This window comes from Aquarana catesbeiana, linkage group LG11 (assembly GCF_042186555.1).
Source record: "Aquarana catesbeiana isolate 2022-GZ linkage group LG11, ASM4218655v1, whole genome shotgun sequence".
Classification (NCBI taxonomy): Eukaryota; Metazoa; Chordata; class Amphibia; order Anura; family Ranidae; genus Aquarana; species Aquarana catesbeiana.
In genome coordinates, this window is record NC_133334.1 from 258,743,932 (window position 1) to 258,762,292 (window position 18,361).

At 42.6% G+C, this 18,361-nt stretch overlaps 1 protein-coding gene across 4 annotated transcripts in view; it reads left to right on the top strand.

Annotated features, from left to right (window-relative positions):
* FBXO31 (F-box protein 31) overlaps window positions 1-18,151 on the top strand; it is a 50,586-nt gene extending 32,435 nt beyond the window's left edge. For all 4 annotated transcript variants that reach the window (XM_073605727.1, XM_073605728.1, XM_073605729.1 and 1 more), the window contains 5 exons: window positions 1,634-1,708; window positions 1,801-1,910; window positions 4,083-4,236; window positions 11,597-11,955; window positions 14,662-18,151. In XM_073605727.1, coding sequence (XP_073461828.1) covers window positions 1,634-1,708; window positions 1,801-1,910; window positions 4,083-4,236; window positions 11,597-11,955; window positions 14,662-14,884 — 921 coding nt within the window. In that variant the 3' untranslated portion in view covers window positions 14,885-18,151. The remainder of the gene's footprint in view (window positions 1-1,633; window positions 1,709-1,800; window positions 1,911-4,082; window positions 4,237-11,596; window positions 11,956-14,661) is intronic.
* The last annotated feature ends 210 nt before the right edge of the window (window positions 18,152-18,361 follow it).

Consider the following 18,361-nt stretch of genomic DNA (forward strand, 5'->3'; position numbering starts at 1 on the left):
CTTAGTAAAGGAGCAGAAGTGCTGCTGACTTCCATCATCCAATCATGTGCAAGCAAAAATGCTGTTTCCTTTAACCCCTTCCCGACCACCCCACGCGGATCTGGCACTTCCGGGCCTGAGGTGTGCACGCGCACCGCCCGCGACCCACATCCTCTGTGATTGGACTCAGCGGACGGCCAATCAGCGGCTCAGGTGGACGCAATTTCCGCCGGGACCCATCAATCGTACGGGAGATAAACAGAACGGCGGTCTACCTGTGTAAACCAGGCAGATCGCCATTCTGTGACAAGGGAAGGCAGTGATCTTGTGTTTCAGAAGCACAGATGTCTGCCTTCCCACAGTACAACCCCCCTTCCCCCAACACACAGTTAGAAAGCACTCCCAGGGAACACAGTTAACCCTTTGATCGCCTCTGATTTTAACCCCTTCCCTGCCAGTGTCATTAGTTCGGTGACAGTGCATATTTTTAGCACTGATCACTGTATTGGTGTCACTGGTCCCCAAAAAAGTGTCAAAATTGTCAGTTAGTGTCCGATTTGTCTGCCACAATATCGCAGTCCTGCTATAAATCGCTGATTGCCGCCATTACTAGTAAAAAAAAAAAAATATTCCATAGTTTGTAGATGCGATAACTTTTTGCAAACCAATTAATATACACTTATTGGGATTTTTTTTTTTACCAAAAATATGTAGCAGAATACATATTGGCCTAAATTGATGAAGAAATTAGATTTTTGACATTATTTTTATTGGATGTTTTATAGCAGAAAGTAAAAAATATTTTTTTTTTTTTCAAAATTATCAGTCGTTTTTTTGTTTATAGCGCAAAAAATAAAAACTGCAGAGGTGATCAAATACCACCAAAAGAAAGCTCTATTTGTGAGGGAAAAAAAGGAAAAAACATTTTATGTATGTATATTATTACTAGGATTGCACTGATACTATTATCTATGTCCGTGCCGATACCGAGCATTAGCTGCTTTATTGATAGCTATACAGGGAGATCGGAGCTTGTAACTGCTCCCACCACCGCACCGATCACCCGGACTGTCCCCTGTGTCCTCCTCTGGCTCACCAGGTCTTCCGTGTCCTCCTCCGGCCCTCCCCTGTCCCGGATCTGTCAGGATGGAGAGGAAGTGTCATTTACCGGCTCCTTCCTTTTCTGGATGCACGGTGTCAGTGAACCTGATGAAGGGGGTGTAGATCCCTGAAACATGTTGGCTCTCCTGAAACCTTTCAACTGATTGCTATGGTCTAGTATATATCTTTGGACTGCTGATGGAGTGGAGCACTCATACTCCTTTTGCTTCACCCACTGTACATACACATGGAACACCATGATAGCTCTACATTGTCAAGCGATCAGCCTACAATTTCTATAGCCAGTCCCCATAGGCACCTAATAAGTCCTGCAATCAGAGTGGAGGAAGGACAAGACCTGTAAGTGTTACTTAACTGTAGAAAAATCAAGAAAAAAAAATTGGATCTCCTTTCCTGCCAGACAGGGCTGTACTGTGTGGCAGAGCTGTGTAAATTTCAGGACTGGATGGATAGACAGCTAGCAAGTATTTACTTCCTGCTAATTTATTACATGTGTTCCTGCCACTGCTGACCAATCACTTTGTTGCTACAGATGGCGAAGAAGAATGAGTTCTGTACCAACTGCCTTCAGACTGACTACCACCGGATGTCCGGAGGGCGGCAGGAGGTAAGGGAGGACCTGACATCGCTCGGTCAGCAGCCATCCCCGCACATTGATGTATTAACGATCTTAAGCTTTTTTTTATTTTTTGCCGGCAGGAATTTCGCACGTGGCTGCGAGACGACTTGGGGAGGACGCTGGACGATATTTTCCATGAACATATGCAGGAGCTCATCCTGATGAAATTCATCTATATCTGCCAATATGAGTAAGTGAGAGGACATTGGGAAAAAATGCTTCTTTTTCTTCTTCTTCCTTCTTTTTTCCTTCCTTCCTTTCTTCTTTTTCCTTTCTTTCTTCTTTTTCCTTCCTTCCTTCCTTCCTTTCTTCTTTTTCTAACTTCCTTTCTTCTTTTTCTAACTTCCTTTCTTCTTTTTCTAACTTCCTTTCTTCTTTTTCTTCTTTTCCTTCCTTTCTTCTTTTCCTTCCTTTCTTCTTTTTCTTCTTCTTTTTCTTCTTCTTTCTTCTTTTCCTTTCTTCTTTTTCTTCGTCTTTCTTCTTTTCCTTCCTTTCTTTCTTCTTTTCCTTTCTTTCTTCCTTTCCTTCCTTTCCTTTCTTCTTCTTCTTTCTTCTTTTTCTTCTTTCTTCTTTTTCTTCTTCTTTCTTCTTTTCCTTTCTTTCTTCTTCTTCTTCTTCTTCTTTCTTCTTCTTTCTTCTTCTTCTTCTTCTTCTTCTTCTTCTTTCTTCTTCTTCTTCTTTCTTCTTCTTTCTTCTTCTTTCTTCTTCTTTCTTCTTCTTTCTTCTTCTTTCTTCTTTCTTCTCCTCCTTCCTCCTTCCTCCTTCTTCTCCCCCCCCCCCCCCCCTCTGGGGATTTGTATTGAAAAGGGGATGGTGATGTGTTTTCAGTGAGTCACATCTTCAGCTATTATAATGTTTACCTAAAGATAGTTCCTCTTAGGACGCTTCTGATCCATATTTGCCTTGTTCTATTTCAAATACAGCTTTGTAAGAGCTCCCTCTAGTGGCTGTTTGTATCAAGCTGGGTAAAAGGTTCAAGTGCACCTGCCAGTAACTTTCCATGTTTCCATGAATACATTTCTGACCTGTCATAATATACAGCAACAGTATCATTTATCAGAAAAGCTTCATCTTGTCTACCAACGAACGTTCATAAACAGTGCGGTATACAAGGGGTTAAAGCAAGCAGCGGCCATAAGCTTGCTATATATTTGTAGAGCCAGCGAAGGGCTTTTTACATGAAAGTGATCCCATTTATGATCACTTCTATAGGGCTCAATGCCACCATGTGCGGTGCTTCCCAGGCCATCCCTGCCCAAGAACGCAGGAAATGGCTTGCACATTTGGTCCCTGATCCCCCTTAAAATTAATCCAGAAGAGATGTGTATTACCCTATTTCTGGGTTTACAGCTGCAACTCCTTGGTTTCTGGAGCCGAGGATGCAGCTAATCTAGCATGATCTGTGCTTGATTAGCTGTAATGGAGGACAGGGGGAAAATTGGTAGTATAATTGGTCAAACTAGCCCCCTATGTTATTGCATTGGGCAGGTGACTGGTTCCCTTCATGGAGACATTGGGGGTCTAGCCCCCCCCCCCCTCAATGTCTCTATAAAGATGGCATATCACCTACCCAATGCAATAACATTGGGGGCTTGTTAGCCTATTAGACTACCAATTTCCCCACTGTCCTCCATTACAGCTAATATATTACCCATTACATACGGGGGGTTATTTGCCCCTTGTAATAGCAATAAAGTTAAGTAAAGAAAAAAGTGTAAAAAATATATTAAATAAAAATAATTTACTTTTGTTTAAAAATAAAATAATATATATAATTGAATAATTGAAATATAATGTTTTTTTTACCCCCAGTGTTTCCATAAAGAAGACCCGTCATCTGTCCAATGCTATTATATATGGTGGTTTGTTTGCCCATTGTGTTGGCAATAAAGTTAAGTAAAGAAAAAAGTGTAAAAAATATATTATATAAAAAAATAATAAAATAAAAATAATTCATTTTTGTTTTTTACCCCCAATATTTCCATAAAGAGAACCTGTCACCTGCCCAATGCTATCACATAGGGGTCTTGTTATTCCCCTTGTGAGAGCACTGAAGTGAACTAATGAAAAAAATTATATAAAATAAATAAAAATAATTAATTTTTGTTTTTTACCCCCAATGTTTCCATAAAGAAATGAGATGATGTCATAAGTTTGCTGCAGGCAGGAGGAAGCAGTTTCCTCTCCCCCAGTGGTCAGTCTATGCATTGTAACTTTGTAGCAAGCAGGGGCTGATCTGTGCCAGACATTTGTGGACACCAAAGAAGTAGATGGTCAGCTGTATTCCTGAACTCCTACGGCCCTGGGCACCAGCCTGCACTGCTTTATCCTGTTTAGCTTGTTCTTTTGTGTCTCTTTGCAGCAATTGCCTTACTTACCGCCGGATATATCACCCACCTAGCCGGCCGGATGATCTGGTAAAGCCTGGCTTTTTCAAGGGCACATATGGAAGCCACGGCCTGGAGATAGTCATGCTGAGTTTCCATGGGATGACCGCCAAGGCCACAAAAATAACGGTGAGCAGGAGCCCAAGGTGTTTTTCTATAAGGAAGAATATTGGATCAGGGGAACAGAGCTGGATTCCTTTCCTGTTTCAGACCCGCTCATGAGGAGGGGGAGGGGGAGGGGTGACCGTGGCCACACACTGAGAATATTTATTTTCTTCATGTCTGTATATTGGTTAGAGGGCACCATATGATATAATTGTAGTACTAATCTATAATAATAACGTAATAATAATATTACTATATAATATTTTTATATATATATATATATATATATATATATATATATATATATAAAACTATATAATAGTAATATATATATAAAAATATAGTATAATTTCCATGTATACACAATGTATCCAGGCCAGATCTTGGGTCATGCTGGACACACCGCTTCCACCTTTGCCCAACCTTCTCTAAGCCGTGCTATTATCTAGAGGTGAGCCCCTCCCATTATTTAGCAGTCCAATGCCAGAGCCTACTGAGGGTACTACATTGGGCTGTAGAATGTTGGTGGGAAGAACTTGATTTAGGAATGGGTGGTACTTGCCTCACAGCCAGGTAAGGGTGGACTCTGCTTGGGACCCTGATGTAAGTGGAGAATCTGATTGGGACCCCAGTGTAAGTAGGGAGTCTGATGGGGAGCCTGATGTAAGTGGGGGGGGAACTGATGGGGACCCTGGTGTAAGTAGGGAGACTGATGGGGACCCTGGTGTAAGTAGGGAGACTGATGGGGACCCTGGTGTAAGTAGGGAGACTGATGGGGACCCTGGTGTTAGTAGGGAGACTGATGGGGACCCTGGTGTAAGCAGAGAGTCTGATGGGGACCCAGGAGTAAGTAGGGAGTCTGATGGGGACCCTGGTGTAAGCAGGGAGTCTGATGGGGACTCTAGTGTAAGTAGGGGGTCTGATGGGGACTCTAGTGTAAGTAGGGGGTCTGATGGGGACCCTGATGTAAGTAGGGAGACTGATGGGGACCCTGGTGTAAGTAGGGAGTCTGATGCGGATCCTGATGTACGTAGGGGGTCTGATGGGGACCCTTATGTAAGTAGAGAGTCTAATGGGGACCCTGATGTAAGCGATTAGTCTGATGGGGACCCTGATGTACGTTGGGGGTCTGATGAGGGCCCTGATGTAAGTTGGGGGTCTTATGGGGACCCTTATGTAAGTAGGGAGTCTGATGGGAACCCTGATATAAGTAGGGGGAGTCTGATGGGGACCCTGGTGTAAGTGGGGAGTCTGATGTGGGCTCTGATGTAAATAGGGAGTCTGTTGGGGACCCTTATGTAAGTAGAGAGTCTGATGGGGAACCTGATGTAAGTAGGGAGTCCCCAGACCTTAATGTAACGGGAACTCTGATGGGGATCTTAATGTAAGCAAAGAGTCTGATGTTGACCCTGATTTAGGCGTGGGGAGGCTTTGTTGGGGACCCTAATGTAAGGGGGACTCTGATGGGAATCCTGATGTAAGTAAGGAGTCTAATGGGGACCCTGATAAAAGGGAAGCTCTGTTGGGGACTTTGATGTAAGCAGGGAGTCTGATGGGGACTTTGATGGGGACCCTGATATAAGTGGACAGTCTGATGGGGACTTTGAGGTAAGGGGGACTGTGATGAAGACCCTGATGTAAGGGAAGGCTATCATGTAAAGGGGACTCTGATTTTTTTTAAATAAAATATTTCCATTTTCACAAACATACCTTATTTAAAGCTGGTGATGGTATCGCTGGGTCTGTGTGCTTCTCTATGCAATGCAGGCAGATTATGGCTGGTGGAAGGAGCCAGCCAGGTGCTGTACAAAGCTTCCTGAAAACATCCCAGCACCCTGCCTTAGTACTCCTCTCAAGAGCCCTCAGTCCTGATGTAAGCAGTGGGCTGGCTCATGGGAGGAGCTATGCAAATATTAAAATGCCTTGATGGGTGGATGTTATTCTGGAGTAGAGGGCTTTCCTAGGCAGGCTGTATTTGCACACAGTACTAAATAATACACTAGCCAGGCGCTCCAGCACAATTGCACGAGAACAGTCTGTGGAATGATCTGTATACAACGGACTAGATGAAAGATGATTCCAAAGCCCAAAATCCATAAGAGACTGGATGTCCAGGTCAAGTCATGATTTATTGTGTACCAGTTGTTGGAAGAACCCAGGCTGATGGCAGAAGGGGTAATGCCGGAGGGACTCCGGTGACAAATGTTATACTTGACAGGATGATGCTGGCTGCGGCAGAGGAAATGGAGGACTTGCATCGCTGAAACCCGCAGCCGCACACTGTGGACCACTGGAACGCACCAAGAATTTACTAACTACACCGGTTGCCAGGACAACATGTTTTGGGGCTCTTCGAGAAAGGCCAATCAACTACCAGTGGATAACTAGATTTTAAAAAACAGCCACTATACCAAGAATAACTATACAGCTGTCCCAATATGAGAAGATTAAAAATGAAAAATAAAACTATGATGTATTAAAAAATACAGTTACAGTCATAATATCCCACCAATACATGTTTGATGGAGATGTATGGAAGGGAGAGGAAAAAAGGAGGGGTCAGTATCAAGGGGTTACATCCATCCACACCCACATAACTGTGCCCATGCATATGTGTGTGCAACCACAATTATATTAAACTGTGGATTTCCGGGTCCTCGTTGAGGCCATTTGGGGATAAAGTGTTTTATTCATGGATCCAAAAGGTCTCGCGTTTACACAACACCGAGAATCTTTGATTGGTAGTGAGGGACTTATCAGATATGCATTCGATGGCAACTACCTTCAAGGCACCTGTGTCCCCGCCATGATATGAGGTGAAGTGGCGTGGGACACTATGCTTGTCTGAACGATCTTTGATGAACCTACAGTGCTCACCAATTCTCTTACGAAGTGGGCATATATTGCGCCCCACATACAAGAGACCGCAAGGGCACAGTAACGCATAGATCACATAATCCGTAGAACAAGTGATGAACTGTTTAATATTCTAAACATTACCAGTCCTATCTCGAAACGTGGTTTGTCCCCCCGTGGTTTGTGAGGCATCCTCGTTTTACCACATCTAAGAATGCCCATTATAATATCAAACAAAAATCTTCCTGTTTGGCCTTATTGGCCTCACTTAACTTGCTGGGCACAATAATGTTCTTCAAAAGAACTTGCCCTTCTAAAGGTGATACAGGGTGTGTTGGAAATGACAGGTGCCAATTTGGGGTCCATCTGTAAAATATGCTATTGTTTTGAAAACACCCTCTCAATGGCATGGTAATCACTGTTGAATACTGTAGTGAAACGTGTGATGTTATGCTCAGGAGATTTAGTTTTGATGTGGGGTCTTTTAGGTGGGCTATTAAGGAATTTAGAATATGCCTCTTGTATTAACTCCTTAGGATAGCTTTTGTCTATTTATTTTTGTCTGAGAAGACAGCTCTGTTATAGCTCTCTATATAGTTCTCCACCTTCGAACAATTCTTTCTTAGTCGATGGAACTGGCCAGAGGGGATATTGTCCTTGCAGGCGGGGTGGTGACAACTCGTATAATGTAAATACGAGTTACCACCAACAGATTTGCAGAAATTCTTCGTAATAATTGCCTTTCCCTCATGGGTCAACTCTAGATGCAGGAATATTGAACTTATTGGACAAACCACGTTTCTAAGACTGGTAATGTTTACAATATTAAACAATTCATCACGTTTGGATTATGTGATCTGTGGGTTACGGTGCTCTTATAGTCTCTTGTATGTGGTATCTGTGAGCACCGTAGGTTCATCGAAGATCGTTCAGACAAGCATAGTGTCCTACGCCACTTCACCTCGTGTCATGGCGGGGACACAGGTGCCTTGACTGTCTTTGCCATCAAATGCATATCTGATAAGTCTCTCACTGCCAGTTAAAGATTTTCAGTGTTATGTAAACATGAGACCTTTTGGATCCATAAATTAAACACCTTATCCTCAAATGGCCTCAACAAGGACCCGGAAATCCACAGTTTAATACACAAACATACAGTGCCTTGAAAAAGTATTCATGCCCCTTGAAATTTTCCACATTTTGTCATGTTGAAACCAAAAACGTAAATGTATTTTATTAGAGTTTTAAGTGATAGGCCAACACAAAGTGGCACATAATTGTAAAGTGGAAGGAAAATGATAAATGGTTTTCGTTTTTTTTTTTTTCTTACAAATAAATATGTGAAAAATATGGCGTGCATTTATATTCAGCCCCCTGAGTTAATACTTTGTAGAACTACCTTTCGCTGCAATTACAGCTGCAAGTCTTTTTTGGGGATGTCTCTACCAGCTTTGCACATCTAGAGAGGGACATTTTTGCCCATTCTTCTTTGTAAAATTGCTCAAGCTCTGTCAGATTGGATGGAGAGCGTCTGTGAAAAGCAATTTTCAAGTCTTGCCACAGATTCTCAATTGGATTTAGGTCTGGACTTTGGGCCATTCTAACACATGAATATGCTTTGATCTAAACCATTCCATTGTAGCTCTGGCTGTATGTTTTGTGTCATTGTCCCACTGGAAGGTGAACCTCCGCCCCAGTCTCAAGTCTTTTTCTTTCTTTTTTTTTTTTTTGCCTAATCTTTATTTGTATATGCAGATTGCATGAAGAAAACAACACAATTTGAAAACAGTCATAGAAAAAGTATAAGAGGGGTAAACCCGCTCAAATAAGCAACGATCATGGTATACATCATTAGGTCCGATTGTCCGTCCGACATGGGGGGTGCCGAAGCATGGAGAGCAACATAGCCTATACTGTAACATATGAACAATAGCAATAATATACTGCTCCAAACCCATCTACATATCTTTACAGCATCTGTGGCCAAATATTAGCCATTGAACATAAGGAACGACAGCCAAGTGAGCAGGCATAGACAAAGAAGGGGCAGGGAATGAGGAGGAGGAGGAGGAGGAGAAATAAGGAAGAGGAGCAAGAATGACAAAGGTAGCACTCCATCATAACATCTATCTTACCAGTCTCAAGTCTTTTGCAGACTCTAACAGATTTTCTTCTAAGATTGTCCTGTATTTGGCTCCATCCATCTTCTCATCAACTCTGACCAGCTTCCCTGTCCCTGCTGAAGAAAAGCATCCCCACAACATGATGCCACCACCATGTTTTACGGTGTGGATGGTGTGTTCAGGGTGATGTGCAGTGTTAGTTTTCCACCACACATAGCATTTTTGCTTTTAGGCCAAAAAGTTAAATTTTGATCTCAGCTGACCAGAGCACCTTCTTCTACATGTTTGCTGTGTCCCCCCCATGGCTTCTCGTAAACTGCGAACGGGACTTCTTATGGCTTTCTTTCAACAATGTCTTCCTTCTTGCCACTCTTCCATAAAAGCCAGATTTGTGGAGAGCAGGACTAATAGTTGTCCTGTGGACAGATTCTCCCACCTGAGCTGTGGATCCCTGCAGCTCCTCCAGAGTTACCATGGGCCTCTTGGCTGCTTCTCTGATGAATGCTCTCCTTGCCCGGCCTGTCAGTTTAGGTGGACGGCCATGTCTTGGTAGGTTTGCAGTTGTGCCATACTCTTTCCATTTTCGGATGATGAATTAAACAGTGCTCCGTGGGATGTTCAAAGCTTGGAATTTTTTTTTCTTATAACCTAACCCTTCTTTAAACTTCTCCACAACTTTATCCCTGATCTGTCTGGCGTGTTTCTTGGCCTTCATGATGCGGTTTGTTTACTAAGATTCTCTAACAAACCTCTAAGGGCTTCACAGAACAGCTATATTTATACTGAGATTAAATTACACACAGGTGGACTCTATTTACTAATTAGGTGACTTCTGAAGGCAATTGGTTCCACTAGATTTTAGTTCAGAGTAAAAGGAGCTGAATACAAATGCATACCACACTTTTCACATATTTATTTGTAAAAAATGTTGAAAACCATTTATCATTTTCCTTCCACTTCACAATTATGTGCCACTTTGTGTTAGTCTATCACATAACATCCCAATAAAATACATTTACGTTTTGGTTATAACATGACACAATGTGGAAAATTTCAAGGCATATGAATACTTTTTCAAGGCACTGTATGCATGGGCACACGGGCATGTGGGTGTGGATGGATGAAACCCCTGATACTGGCCCCTCCTTTTTTTCTCCTCTTCCTTCCATGCATCTCCTTTAGTCTTTCATTCTATCATGAGCTTTACCCCAGTATTTTTTTCTGGTATTTGTATTTTATCAAACAAGCATTGTTGGGATAATATGACTGTAACTGTATTTTTTTTTATTACATCATCGTTTTATTTTTCATTTTTTAATCATCTTATATTGGGACAGCTATATAACTGTTGGTATAATGGCTTTTTTAAATCTAGTTATCCACTGGTTGTTGATTGGCCTATCTCTGGGCTAGGGGATGTGCTGTTCCAATTGATGTAGGTATATAAGTTTGCCTTGCCGGTTAGCCCATCAGGATTTGACAAAGGGACGTTCCCCCGAAACACGTTGTCCTGGCAACCGGTGTAGTTAGCAACTCCTTGGTGTGTTTCAGTGGTCCACGTTGTGCGGCTGTAGACTTCCAGGTCCTGGTGATATGATTTTTGGTGACAAGAGTTCCCCGTTTCCTCCACCACGGCCGGCATCCTCATGTCACGGATCCCATCTGTCATCCGAGTCCCTCCGGCACATCCCTTCAGCCTGGGTTCTTTGAACAACTGGTACATACTGTGATGCACGGAAGACTTTTTATCTTTTCATTGCAATAAATCATGGCTTGAACTGGACATCCTGTCTCTTATGGATTTTGGGTTTTGGAATCAACTGTCATCTAGCCCGTTGTATACAGCTAATTCCGGACTGTTCTTATGCAATTATACTGGAGCGCCTGGCTAGTGTATTATTCAGTACTGTCCTTATCCCACTATCCCAGTGGTCATTCTGAGGCTGCTTGGATTGCCCAATATCTGACATTGTACCCTATTCTGTCTGCTGATATCTATCTATATGGTGGTGTTGCAGTTCAGCGCCCTACACACTTGTTACAGATTGTATTTGCATACAGACCTCACTAAATAGTGCCTACATGCGCTGTTGAGCCTCCTGAATGAAAGGGGTTGGCCAGGGACAGTCAGGCTGGGGTGGAAAGGGCTAGAAGATGCTGCAAGTCCTCCAGCCAGGAAATTTGGCGGGCTCTATGGGACTTGCTGCAGCTTCTAATGCACATTGTGAGAAGCTCGCAGTGTGCAGGGAAATCAGTGTAAGCCATTTAAGTCCAGGAGAGGAGCCTGTACAGCTGTTCAAGACTGAAGAGAAGGCCAGAGGTCAGATGTAAAGTACAATGTATAGTGTGTAGCGGCCCTATAATGGTGCAGACATACATAATGAATTTGTTCTCTTTGTATTCAGGGAGACCCCAATGTCCCAGCTGGACAGCCAACCCTGGAAGTAGACCTGACCCGGCCGATGCGCCTTCCCAGCATAGAGCAGTTACGCAATTTCTCCGAACTGTCGCGACTCGTCTTGGACATCCGGGACCTGATCAGTAGGGAGCAACGGCTGGCGGGAGGTGTGGAGGATGCTGGAAGCAGCAGCAGGGCGGAACCTGCACAGGCACCATCGCCTGTTGCCAGTGTGGAAGAGAGCGCTGCCAATGGACCAGATGCCAGTGAAAACGGGGAGCAGCAACCTCAAGATCTGCAAGCATTTGTCCTCCCGGAGGAGGTGATGGCGCGGAATGGAGAATACCCCCGCAGCTGTAGAGTTTGGTGAGGGCATGCTACATACTGAATTGTTTAGCATCAGAATACCATGGCTCAACTTCATCATGAATGAGGCCAAGAGGAGTGCATTAGATAAGCAGACACAAATTGGGAGGGATGTGGGAAATGTAGACCGAGGTGAGCGGACCATTGATTGGGTGGTTGCATGTTCTAACATTCTAAGACCACCTTTAGTCTTTTTAGACAAATCCCTATAATCCCGAAACATATATACTTTCATTGCCTGTGTGCACATGTACAAGATATGGCTAAAGGTATGTGCACCTCCACCTCCAGATGATGGAGCTCAGGTGTTTCCAGTGAAAAGTACTGTTAATACATCATACAAAGACCTTGTAGACAATTGTGCTCGTCCAGCCTTCTTGTAACAGTTTCGTGAAGACCCTTTTCTGTTCCACCATGTGCCCAGTGTACAAAGCCAGCTCTATAAATTCATGATGTGGTCTGGGGGCACCTGCGCTAAGAAGGTAATGGCCATGGTGAGGGTCAACTCTATATTAATGGTCATGAAAAGGATCAACTCTATAATAATAGTCATATCGAGGGTCAACTCTATAGCAATGGCCATGGTGAGGGCCAGCTCTATAGTAATGGCCTTGATGATGGTCAACTCTATAGTAATGTCCATGTCGAGGATCAACTCTGTAGTAATGGCCATGTCGAGGGTCAACTCTATAGTAATGGCTATGACAAGGGTCAACTCTATAATAATAGCCATATCGAGGGTCAACTCTATAGCAATGGCCATGGTGAGGGTCAGCTCTATAGTAATGGCCTTGATGGTCAACTCTATAGTAATGTCCATGTCGAGGGTCAACTCTATAGTAATGGCCATGTCAAGGGTCAACTCTATATTAATGGCCATGTCGAGGGTCAACTCTATAATAGTGGCAATGGTGAGGTGAGGGTCAACTCTATATTAATGGCCATAATGAGGGTCAACTCTATATTAGTGGCCATGTCGAGGGTCAACACTATCTTGGTGGCCATGTCGAGGGTCAACACTATATTGATGGCCATGTCGAGAGTCAACTCTTTAGCGGCCACGGTGAGGATCAACTCTAGATTAGTGGCCATGGTGAGGGTCAACTGTAGATTGATGGTCATAGCGAGGGGCAGCTCTATATTATTAGCCATGGTGAAGGTTAACTCCATAATTAGGGTCAACTCTATAGTAATGGCCATGCCGAGTGGAGGGTGTTCTGGTCACAAAGGGGGTCAAGTCTATAGTATTGGCCATGGTGACGGTCAAGGCATGGATTTGGAATGGGATACCCAAAAAGCTCATATAGATGTGTGATGGTCAGGTGTTCAGACATTTGGGCATAGTGTGTATTCGGCAATTATTTGTGCTGATGATGGGACCCTGAATATGTCAAACAGTGGGGGTCGTTAAAGGGTTTTCCAGCAGCAATATATACATCTAAATGTAAGTTGTATAAACATGCAAGTCTTCCCAAAATGTGTAAACATTACATTAAACTCTACCTGTGGGCTCACCTTACCTTTCTAGATTAGACCCAGGCCCATAGAGCAGTTCCTTCCAAGTGCCCAAATACATACTTGGATTACCTTCAGCTCAGAAGACCCAAGGCTTCGGTGCTCTCATTTGGTAGTGCGTTCCCTGGTTTAGCCTTAATAGGTAGAGAGACAAAACTGGACACAATTTTCAATGCAGCTCTCTATCAACCAGAATATCCTTGGGGGTCCCTGGAGTAGATTACAAAGTGTGGAGAAATGAAGCACTTTAGATATGGTGTAAGCATAGTTACTCTTATCTGCACACAACAAGGTCACAAGAAAATGCAATCAGAAAAAAGAGGGGGATTAACTGCGCATAAGTGAAATCATGTGAACAATAAGAAGATTAAAAAGCTGCGGATTCCTATATGTAACACAAACACAAAGTAAAATCATAAAAAATATTGAATTGCGCTAATAAAAAACTAGTGTGCATACAAGTGACGATCAGTTCCCCTTTGGGGTGAATTCCAAATAAATGTGTAAACATATAAATTATATAAATTGACAATATATAAATAAAATTACAGATATATAAATCATCAAAAGTGCAATCTTGATGTGCAACGGTGAAAAAAATACTTGTGTGAGTCCATATGAAACAACAAGATGAATCACCCAAGTGTTCGTTAGAATACAGTTGAGGTCCTGCTGAGTGAGGACAAGGTGCTTAGGTCCACCACTAAATACAGAGTGACTGGCCGCTTACCAGAAACTCATGACCCCCCGTTACAGAGGGTCTGAGTAAGCTGTTAGATCTGATTGCACCGGACCACCACCGAAAGACCGAGATTTGGCATATTTATTTGGAATTCACCCCAAAGGGGAACTGATCGTCACTTGTATGCACACTAGTTTTTTATTAGCGCGATTCAATATTTTTTAATATTTTTTACAAGAAAATGCAAACATGATCCAGGACTCAACACTCCCCTTCATCAGGGCTTAGATGCAGATAGTAAAGAGGGAGATTACAGAACATCTGATTCTATAAATAAAAGATTTTTCTCACTCGGATCGCTTATTTTTATCTTTGGCAGATTTTCCTAATTGACACCAAAGCAGGCGGGTCAGGGAACAACAGTGGAAAAAAAATATATATATTTGGTCATTGTGTATTTTTTAAATTTTTTTATTTTTAACAGAATTTTCTGTTTTGCCTTTTTAAAGCTTTTATGGAACGGGCCTCATAGCCGGCCATGGATTCAGCAGCCCGGAGCGGACACCTGGCCTCTTCATCCTCTTTGACGACAACCGTTTCGGATTCATATGGCTGGAGCTGAAATCCTTCAGCCTGTATAGCCGCATGAAGGACAAGTTTCAGAACTCTCAGCCACCATCGCCGGAGGCCTTCGATGAAATGCTGCGAGCTATGCAACTATGGACAACCTAGGGGAGCGTGGTGGGAGGAGCTTAACGGAATCCGGGTCATTTCACTGTCTAGGTCTGCCCCCCCCCCCCTTTTCCCAACCTCAACAAGCAACTATGGCGACCTCTGGAGGGCAGAAAACGCAGTGCATGTACTCTTTAATCCTTGGTGCACTGACAGGCCTTACAATGCATTGCAATGTTTCCGTAGGATACTAAAGAGTCTGAAAGTGATGCTTTTAAAAACAATGGAAATGAAAACAAACCTCATTACATGTATATAATCAGCCTACCCTATGTAATAATATATAAATATATACCTAACTTATATATTAATGATCCCACCTTTATCAGGGCAGGATAAACCAGGTCCTATTTTTGTACATCGGTCTAAAAGCAGGAAGAAGCGGGGGGCGGGTATAGCTAAATGGCAAGAAGGTAACTTACCCTGAGCAACAAGGTAATGGTCTATTGCAATATTTAATTAGCAGTAAAAAGTCCAGGCGGTTCCATCTATACGTTGCACTAGCTAAATTTAGATTTTAAAATTAAAATCTATATTTTTTCATTTGTATATAATAATGGGTTGCAGTACCAATTACTCCCACAAGATGTCACTCTTGTGTGCAGCTGCAATACACATGATACAATGTGTATTACAATGTGGCCGCCCATACATCGGTTTTGAAGATTTAATCTGAATCTTTGATCGTATTTTATTTTCCAGGGCGATGCGAGGCAGAGCTGTGAAATCAATTTTTATAAAATCCTCATTTAGTCTATTAAAAGACGGAATTAAAAATAATGTCCTGCAATTTTTCCTGGATGCGATTGCAATAACTAAGCAATCAGTTAATGAAACAATTGGGCAGAATTGCCACCAAACTGCAAGGTTCCAAAAGCCCTACTGGCCTGGGCCAGGTTTAGGTGTATTATAGGCCCTCTGAAGCTACTGCCCCAATACGTTGTACCTTGGTCATGTGGGTAGGATACTATATACTGTATTTGCTACAGTAGACCTAACTGGAGGACGTTTCGTTTGCTAAAGCACTGTGTATGATAAACATTTGCCGTTTGTTTTCTTTTTTCTTTTCAGAATCCTCCTCTCCCCCCTTCTTTTCAGTGTTGCCGATCTCTTCCAGCCTCTTTTCAGCCACTTCCTTTTTATATGCACCCACACCAGCATGGGCTGCACATCAATGCTTTGGACCAGCTTTCCCAAGGGCAGACCATGCCTGTGTACAAAATTTGTGGGCAGAGCTATATTTAGTTTCCGCCAGGGGGCGTATGCGGCAGGGTGACAACACAAGAGGATATAGGAGGGCAGGGCCGGAGTGTGGTCACCCCATAGCAAAAAGTGGTCTGAACAACAAATTAAAATATTGAAGCTTACTAGTTGTTGGATGACATGGCTGCATTAGTTTGATCTTTTTTCAGGCTTTTGTCATTTGAATTACGCTTACCAGTTGTATCCATGGAGGGAGCCATGGTTGTCACCCAGGCTAGACTGCAAACATGTCTGGCTTTGTTCATCTCCATTACATGGAGTATATGGGGATTGGTAGTTTAAAGAAGAAAGATAACATTGCTTGTACTTTCAGTTCAACTTACAGGAAGTGATCCAAACACAGCGTTTCTGGCAGGATCAACAGGTGTTTTCTGTGCTGGCTGAAAATGTGTAATGCCCTGTACACACGGTCGGATTTTCCGACGGAAAAAGTGCGATCGGATTGTGTTGTTGGAAATTCCAATCGTGTGTAGGCTCCATCGGACTTTTTCCGTCGGAATTTCCGACACACAAAGTTTGAGAGCAGGATATAAAATTTTTATGCCAACAAAATCCGATCGTTTAAATTCCGATCGTGTGTACACAAATCCGACGCACAAAGTGCCACGCATGCTCAGAATAAATTAAGAGGCGAAAGCTATTGGCTACTGCCCCGTTTATAGTCCCGACGTACGTGTTTTACGTCACCACGTTCAGAACGGTCGGATTTTCCGACAACTTTGTGCGACCGTGTGTATGCAAGACAAGTTTGACCCAAAATCCGACGGAAAAAATCAGACGGATTTTGTGGTCGGAATGTCCGATCGCGTGTATGTTACTGCAACACGCATTGGTTTGCTGCAGTGCCATTCATTCTTAATGCCACCCCAATGCATTTTGGTTTTAGTGCACTACCCTGGTGTGAGTGGTGATGCAGTAACACTGTCACCATCCAATGAGTCACTGGAGGGTGTACCCTCTTTATTGCACTTACATTGGGCATTGCAGGTAGTGCATTGTGAGACCTGGGTAGACATTTGTTGGATCGTGTGTAGGGTGCCGAGATGCAAACACCAGAAGGTAGTGCAACCTCCTGATGTCTATCTGCTGCAGCTATTAAGTTTGACCTTCCAGCCAGACAAAAAAAAAAAATGCCTGTTTTTCCCAATTTTTATATTTCCTTCCTTTTGTAGATTCTTACAATTATCGCATGCTGCTCTTGTATCAGACGGTGCACAGTGGGACAGGTGTGTAGGTGTGAGCAGATATTAGGCTGGAGACAGACCAACAAAAAGTATTTACAAACAGGTTTACAATAGTTGGGGGGAGGTATTTATAAAACAAAAAAAATAGAGCTTTGCATCCTGTGAAACATTAGTTCTGTGTGAATGAGGGAAAAATTGAAATGGAATGTTATTAGGCTATTGTATCTCCAGCTCGAATGTTATTTATTCAAACATAATAGAATTAATCAGCAAAAGACCAATTATGGCCACTAGATGGAGTCTGATCATAGAAAAGAAATACTTATTGACTATGATCGTCTGCTCCATCTAATGGCCATAATGCAGTATTTTCCTGATTCACTCTATAAAGGTCAATCGACATGGAGCAAAAATAGCCTAAGAACATTCGATTTTGCCCCCATTCGCAACTAAACAGTATTTTATAAATACACCTCTAAAAAAAATAAATAAATGTTGCAGTCAAAACATATCAAATAATAACACATCAAAACAAATGCACGAGATCCGGATGTGGTCGTGGGAGCTTGCAATCTAGTTTAACTGGGGATGTTTTAGGTGAGGTCGCTAGAGCAGAATATGGATGGACTACTGGGCTACTTTATTAGGGCAGAAGATGGGGAACGACACCGCGCTTGTATCTGAGTCCCTTCAGATCTGCACTGATGTGGTGGCGCGTGTATAGTGAGACGTTGTTGTGCAGGAAGATAAATCTACACTCGATGGGTTTAATTCTTGGAAAAAAGAAAATAAAAATAATAAAGAGAGATTTTAACAAATAGTGAAACTTGTTCTTATTCAGACCATTGGGATCGGCCCGACTGCTACAAAGTGTAATTTTTATGATTTCTTATGATCTGTGTCCGCGATTCACAATGAGATTTATTGGTACGCAGATTTTCTTTTTTTCTTTTTTTTTTTTAGTGTATAAATGTATTTTGTGGTCGAATGTTATAAAGGTCAGACCTGTTTCTGTACAATTCTTCCTAAT